The 7523-nt window shown below is 37.6% G+C and overlaps 1 protein-coding gene across 1 annotated transcript; it reads right to left on the bottom strand.

The window, feature by feature from the left end:
- Nucleotides 1-416: 416 nt before the first annotated feature.
- On the bottom strand, nucleotides 417-7042 carry LOC129893889 (protein LONGIFOLIA 2). The gene is made up of 6 exons (XM_055969313.1): nucleotides 6487-7042; nucleotides 5663-5849; nucleotides 5197-5267; nucleotides 2705-4780; nucleotides 2480-2621; nucleotides 417-1510 (listed from the first exon to the last, which is right to left on the bottom strand). Exons 2-6 carry the CDS (start codon nucleotides 5814-5816, stop codon nucleotides 681-683), a joined length of 3273 nt encoding a protein of 1090 aa, XP_055825288.1. The 5' UTR covers nucleotides 5817-5849; nucleotides 6487-7042; the 3' UTR covers nucleotides 417-680.
- Nucleotides 7043-7523: the final 481 nt, after the last annotated feature.

Below are 7523 nucleotides of genomic sequence, written 5' to 3' on the forward strand. Positions count from 1 at the left end.
TAATCTAAAATATTTAAAAGACAAATAAAATTTTGATGCGACATAAAATAAAAAAATAATATGTATTAATTAAAATAACATAAAATGTATAAATCATAATAATTATCAATTTTAAAATTTTAAAAACATAAAAATAATAATTTTCAATATCACATTAATTGAGAGAGAAAAACAAGCATATATTGAGCCCATCGTAGTACATTTGATAAGAAAATACAAAAATAGCGTTCAATTTGATACACCTTCTAAACTCTAAAGAAATATATATATGCATGCGGTCAAATTTTTACTTTGGAAGACACATGTTTATTGTCTCTAAGAAAATGGAAGTTCGCTAAAGATGCGAAGAATTCCTAATTCCAAATAAGGAGAAAAAAAAATTCAATGTAGGAGAAATTTTGATTGTACTGATGAAATGAAAATTGTCCAATACTATATATATCGTCTATGATTTTGAAACGAAGAAAATGTGTGCGCAAATGAATCATACTACAGGGATGTTTAATTTAGCTGGTAACATCATAATAAACTGGTAGGTATGTTGGTAATACAATTGACAGTTTTTTCTTTACAATAGATCCAGGACACAATTTGAATATTCCTGAATTATTTTACTACTCAATATAAATAGGTGAAAACGTAAACAAAGAGAAGTCAAGAATGGAATGGTAGAAATGAGACTACTTTGTAAAGAGTTGTCTACGCCTAGTTGGTTTTGCTCTCAAACCAGAACCATCACCTCTCACTATCTCATCAACTAAATCTTTAAAGATCATCCGCTCCACGTCCAGGACTACACTCGATATCTCACCTGTGAAAACTGTCCAACTCTCTGAACGATGCACCACGTCGTCCAGTAGTATGTTTTTCCACTCATCTTCCTCATCTTCCATGTTGCATTTTGATGGTTTAGCTTGAAGTTGTTCTATCTCTGAGCACAAGTCCCTCAGAAGCCTTTGAGCATTCAAGGTACTCTTTGCTAGCTTCTGGGACGTCGACCATGGCTCGTAAGAAGGTCCAACTAGCACCAATTTTCCAGCAAGACTCTCATTAACAACATCAAAGATGAGTTTCCTACGTATCTTTTCCTTCGGATTCGACTGCCTCATCTTATCATTGCAGAATTCCTCCTTAAGTAAAGTGCTTGCCTTGGTTTGTTCCAAGACTAGGAACAGCTCAGGGTTGATAGGATGACCTGATGGATGGAACTGGAAACTTGTTAGGCTCGATCCAAGATCCCTGAGAAGAAGTCCTGAAGCCAATAAGATCTCTGAAATGTATCTGTGGTCTGGGTTTGTGTTCTCACAGAGAGACGCAATATAATCCGTGCGAGCCTCATCATGGTTGGAGTTCAATCTCCTGAGCTTCTGTACTAAATTCTCAATGTTTTGCAACTTTTTTCTATTGATTTCTGAGGAGAGACCAGAACTGGTGGCATCAATCACAAGTGTATCAGATCGATCACACTGTGGAGGACTGGAAAATTTATCAGCAGTGCTGCAGCTGTCATCTGTCACAAAATAAAAGAAATGAGACAAACAAATAGTATCCAACTTCTTAAGCAGTGTATATATCCTGAGACCTGAATAGTCGGGACTGTTTTAGTCTTTAGAAGGGCAAGGGACTCTGACAACATAATAGAGACTCCTATCTGATATTACTTGCTGAATGTGGCTATAATATTCATTTGAGCAGCTTTAAAATATTTGCAATTGATCTTTATTTTCTTACTAGAATAGAACTCCAATATGTTTAATTTTGAAAAACAAAGGAGATCCAAGTGCATTGAATAAATTTGTGTCCAACGTGGATGGCCTGATCTTAAACAAGTAAGCTCTTTTCAGTGCCAAAATTGTGATGTGCTATTGAGAAGCATTTTTTAAGGTTTAATACCATTTTCCGTTGTTCCAGCTGACATAAGTGACCAGAACATGAAAGGATAAAAGCCAGAACTGACAAATTAGTGCACATAAAGACCATATAGATGTACACATAGATGTAAGTGCCTTTTTAGCTTAACATGTTACTATTCATGTTTCACTTTGTTCTCTCAAAGAGATTATAGTCTCTTGCTCTAGTTGGGTCTGAGACTCCTAAGGAACTAAGCTTGTGCATTTGCTTTCTCTGTTCTGGAGAGATCCTGCTCACATTTCAACGTCCTAAAAGACTTCCTTAACTCCTATTTTTCCTTAGGCTGTCCGTGGCCTATTTTATTCAGAGATTTAGTCTCCCTTCTACTTATCTTCCTGTTGTATTATTTAAAATCCTGCTGGCATTCACTTATTTGTGTGGCGATGGATGGATCACTACCAAGTGAATATTCCTAATCAGACGTTTATTTTCAGCTCACTAAATCTACAAATATATCCTCAACATGTCATCCAAATAAGGTGCTAGTTTCATTTGTTATTTCCACTCATATTTGCTTATGTAGACGTGCTTATAATTTCTTCACAAAAATACTAGGAGAAAGCAGCACCTTTCATGACTTTTGGAATATGCTTCACAGGAGAGGGTGATTCATCCATATATAGAGCATTATCAAGAACCGAGACCGGACTTGGATACTCTGGGGCAGGTTCAGCTAACATTTCATCCTCAGAGAGCACCCGAATTGATTTCTGAAATGGAAATCACAGAATCAAACATGTTATGGCATGCTTCAAGTACTCTATATATGGCACAAATAAATGGAACTTCTTACCTTCTCTACCAAGTCGCATCTCAGGTAACTGGATGCTTCAATAGATGAACTCGGGCTGCTTGTCACCTCAAGAGACTGCTCGAAACTAGTGACTTCAGAATCGACTTTTGAATCTGCTACCACATTCCCGTTGGATTGACCAGAAATTTTACTTCCATGGCAACTCAAATTCCTTAATTCACTAGTGATCTCACTCACATGGTCATCATGTTGCTGAATGTTTGAAATTCTTGACCTTCGTCTTCCACCGGGGGAACTAGCTTCTGTATGTTGCTTGTTTGACTGTCTCCTCGATCTGTTGGAATCAGATGGAGGTGTGGGCGGCCGAGATCTTTTCTCTAGCTCCAGTCTATTCTGTTGTAATCTTGGGCTGATCGATCCTGAGCTCTTTATTGAGCCTGAGATGCTCTCTTTAGGAACCTGTTGGGACCTTGTTGAAATTTGTGGAGGTTTTGAAGTTCTTCTTGCTTCATTGGGATTCACTGGACTGCTGCCATAACTAGTTCTAGGTTGATGTTCTTTAGCAGTTCTGCTCGTAGCATTACCCTTTCTACTGACAGAGTCACCACCATGAAGTGGAATCATCGAAGAAGACGGAATATCAGATTTTTCCACTAATTTTGCTGGCTTCATGATCACTATTGGGGATTCAAAATTCCTTGAAGAATTTATCCCTCTCTTTGTTGGAGCAGTCACTTGATCAGTCTGCCTCATTCTCTGGTTTGCCAGTTTTGCACTCTGTGCAGGACTTGCAAGCTTCTGGTGATGCTCTTTGTGACCAGTAAAATTTGAATCCTGCTCCTCTTTTTCTGTCTCAAGGAGGCCCTTTGCCTGCATTGCTTCCAATATCTGTTTAAGAGCTCTTAGATCCTTGCCTGAATGGGTGAATTCAAGATCCTTCCATCTCTTTTCTATCTCACTGTAAACAGAAGGAAAGGGGTGGGCAGGCTTTCCTGGAGCTTTTGTTGTCCTGGATATAGGTTTCTCGTACACTCGAGTCCTATCAGGCTGCTTCCAGGGTGCTGGTTCAATGGGAACCCTGGATATAGGTTTCATAGCCATATCAGGGTTTCTCCACCGAGGAGAAGTAGGTTCTTTCCACAGGTTCTTAGAGGAATTAGAAGTTCGGATAGGCTTGCACGGATCAGATACTTCTGAAGACCAAGAAACAGGTTCTTCAACTTGTGAAGATTTGCTCAACCCCGTCTTAATGTCAGTTGATGACATGGCACCAGGTAGTGTTTCAAGACCCATTAGCTTTGCCACAACACTAGGAGGACGAGCCTGAGTTCCAGATGCTTGCTGCAGGGTTGGAGACTTTGCATTGGTATTACCACTATCCTTTTGCATAGATTTTGAGGAGAAGTGAGATTTTGGTTCTGAGTTCAAGCTTCGTACTGGACTAACTCGACTGTCCAGGGAAAGTCTTGGTAGCTCTTTAAGCTTAAGAGTGGATTTGGAAATGTCTCGCTGTTCAAATGGTACAGGATTTGTTTCCCTCCCATCATATGAGAACCGAGGAGCATCTTTTGAGACTGATAATATAGAAGTATCCTTTGAATGATATGATAATGATCTCGTGAGTTCCCTATGTTCACTTGAGTACCAAGGTGCTTCCCTAAGTTTAGCAAGAACTCTGAGAGATTCCTTAAGATCAACAGGCAAATTCTGCTTTCCATTTGGGCCCGAATCATAAGCCCCATCAAAGTTTTTCAAAGCCTGCACTGGCCTTGGGGAATCCCCGGGCTTTGACATCAATTCTGTTACCTCTTCTTTCATTGCAGGTCCAGCTGAAAACCTCTGAGCTTCTCTATTCATAGAGCCCTTAACCACATCCCGAATGTCAAGAGATTGCCTACCAAATTGAGGTGATGCATTTGATTGGCCTGCAGCTGGTTCTCTTGAAGGAGTTTCAGCAAAACTTAGTCGATCAAAAGCTGAAGGCTCTTGTTGACTTGTTTTATTATAATCAATAGAAGAAAAGGAAGACGAACGTGAAGAAGATGAGAATGATGGTCTCGACGATTCAGTAGACAATCTTTGTTTATCTTGCAGAGTCTTGTTTGTGTGGTTTTCCTGCAATGAAAAGCAGTGCCGTCAAGCTTTCAGGATATGATATTATAGAAATTCAGCTGTGAAAAGATACAAGAGTCATTAAACACTCGCAGATTTGGTGAGATGGAAAAGAAATAAGTGGACTTAAATCCTACACTTCAAGTTTAAGAAAAGAAAAGAAATTTACAACAATTAGATAAAATTATAAGAAGAAAAGAAACCAAGTTGTTATCAGACATCAGTCAGAAGTCTTCCTACGCAAACATAAAATTCGGTGGTGTCTATGTCCTTGTCAATCACATTCAAGATGAACTGTTTGATGTTAATGACCATATAAATATCCCAACCGGGGCTTAAATGTTGATACTTTTCAAAGTTGAACGAGAAAGAGACAGAGGACTGAGGAGAGATAGCAAGTTAGCACTAATAACTCTTACCATAGCTGGTGATCTTTGATATGTGCTAGTGTATTCTTTTTCAGAAGTGCCACTGCCAAAGTGAGAGCTTCCTGTAAGAAGTCAGATTTACATGATGTTACAAAATGATGCATAAAAAAAATCAATTGAAGAATCCTAGAAAAATTGAAGCACCCCCTTGTTATATCATCTAGTTGTTATATATAAGTACAATATCTCAAAATTTTCCATTGACTGTGTGACAGGAATTGTGATATTTTGAGAGCCAGATGGTAAGTTTCAAGTGTTGACATGAGAACATCAATGAAACAGAGAAAAACTTTTCTCTTCATCAAAGGATAACACAAGTAATAGGATGAAATATTGGTTTACATTTTCAACAAACAAGCAAACACCACTATTCAAATGTTGTTGGTATAAGAGAAAGTAAACACATTCTATCATGAACCTGTATGATATATTAGAATTGGACACAATGAAATATTACCAGAAGTGAGCCTTCTGGGGCTGTTGCCGATTAGGCGCCTATTAGCAAGCATACTTTGGCGATCAAATAGTTGCAAGATCCCTGTCATACATCCAATTTGCTTTTGCAGATCTTGATTGTCTTCAGTCAATGAATGTAAAAGTTTAGCAGCCATGGTTGTATTCCCTTCCTCTTCAGCAAACACAACCTATAAAGTCAAATCCTCTTTAAACTATTACTCACTTTTTCACAGGCCAATCAGTGCATTATTACTCATCTCTAGATAGTCAAAGTCAATATATCTTCAGAATCACAGCTGGAGTCAGTTCCTCACCACACAAAGCAAAGAAGAATCTGGAAAACCTCTCCTAGGCACCATCACCACTTCCCTCTTTTCCTAGGAAACTTAAGCTTTCATGAGCCTCTAATGCTAGGAAATTAGAAGCCTTCAGACTGATGAAACAATGCAAATCATCTCCAGCAGCATTCTTTCACCTAATTTGCAGGGTACTCACCTTACTATATATCAAATTTTTTCAGTTTTCATCATTTAGCAACACCCCCGAAAAACCAAGATTTGATTTTTACTTCAGAAAACCAAGCTAATGGACTTGTTTTCTCCAGTACTTCACAAAGATGCTCAAATTTCTTGTTTCAACCTCTTCTAGTGAAAACAAGAACGAACTGACACACCCCACAAGAACAAATCAAGTTCTTTTCAGCATATAAGACCAAACTACAATTGATTTTCTTGAAAGCACCAGAAAAACTCAAAGAACCCAAAAAAAACCAAAAAATTGAGCAAAAAGCAATGCTAACATCAATTTGGGAAAATCACAAAGTACCTTTCAGTTCCCAAGAAAGTGAATAATATCACTGCATTAGTGCAAGAACTGTAAAGGGGCTACCACTGTAGATCTATATTTAAATGTTGTTTTCTTGGAGAAGAAAAAAGAGGAGCAAGAACAACCCAGAGATTGAAACAAGTATTGTATTAGAGAGAGAAAAGAGAGAGGTACATGTGCTTGCCAATGAGTTGATTGTGAAGGAAGAGTTGGCAAAAAATATTAAAGAAATAGTACTGTCATCAAGATTGATACTAATAGCATAATTAGTAATTTAGTATATCGATGTAGAGGGAAAATGGAGAAGGAGAGAGAGAGAGAGAATATGTTTTGCAGGCCTTAACCTTCCCTCTTCCATGTGGACTGAATTACATGGGGATGGGGGTGGGTCTAAAATCTGTCTGCATCTTCATGTGATGTTGTCAGCTCATGGATCTAAATTAACCTCATTTTGCTTTCACAAATTTGATCTCTAAACACCATTTAGCTCACATGATGAATCTAATTTGTGTCAATTATGGTGTTAAAGGTCAGTTAGCACAAATTGGCATTAAGAATTTCTTATGTACTGAATAACTCTAATGTCTGATATTGTCACAGTCTCACATTAGTTATAAATAGGTCTTCTCATATGATTTTAGATAATATTCAACTCATGAATTAGTTTTTTATTTATTGAGTTAGATTCAAAGTTTATTTTGTATCATGATATTATAAGGTAGACATAGTTTAATTCTTGATTGATCTAATATTGAGCTATATATTATGTTGTTCAAATTTTAGATGTCCAGTTTTGAAGGGAGTGAAGTAGCCATAAGTGAGTTTTTTGGTCTCTTTAATAAGATCATGGCTAATTTAAGTTAGTTCATGCATTTTCTTATCAAAATGCTTAAATCAATTGTTAAAAGTGTACTGTTTCTGGTCCCTTTGCCCTTGAGAGGAGCAACAATTTACCCACCAAACAATTTACTTTGGCTGGTGAGATTGCATTTCCTTAATATTTCTTTTCCTTTTGGGGGGGAAATAGGAAAGGGCAG

The sequence above is a fragment of the Solanum dulcamara genome, chromosome 7, assembly GCF_947179165.1.
Source record: "Solanum dulcamara chromosome 7, daSolDulc1.2, whole genome shotgun sequence".
Taxonomy (NCBI): domain Eukaryota; kingdom Viridiplantae; phylum Streptophyta; class Magnoliopsida; order Solanales; family Solanaceae; genus Solanum; species Solanum dulcamara.

Bases quoted from the DNA above. Each gene is read 5' to 3' on its own strand.
- LOC129893889 (XM_055969313.1), bottom strand. From the start codon at position 5,816: ATGGCTGCTAAACTTTTACATTCATTGACTGAAGACAATCAAGATCTG. The intron at 4,781-5,196 runs GTAAGAGTTATT...TTTTCATTGCAG, and splicing joins ATCAAAGATCACCAGCTATG to GAAAACCACACAAACAAGAC. The intron at 1,511-2,479 runs GTGCTGCTTTCT...ATTTTGTGACAG, and splicing joins TATTCCAAAAGTCATGAAAG to ATGACAGCTGCAGCACTGCT.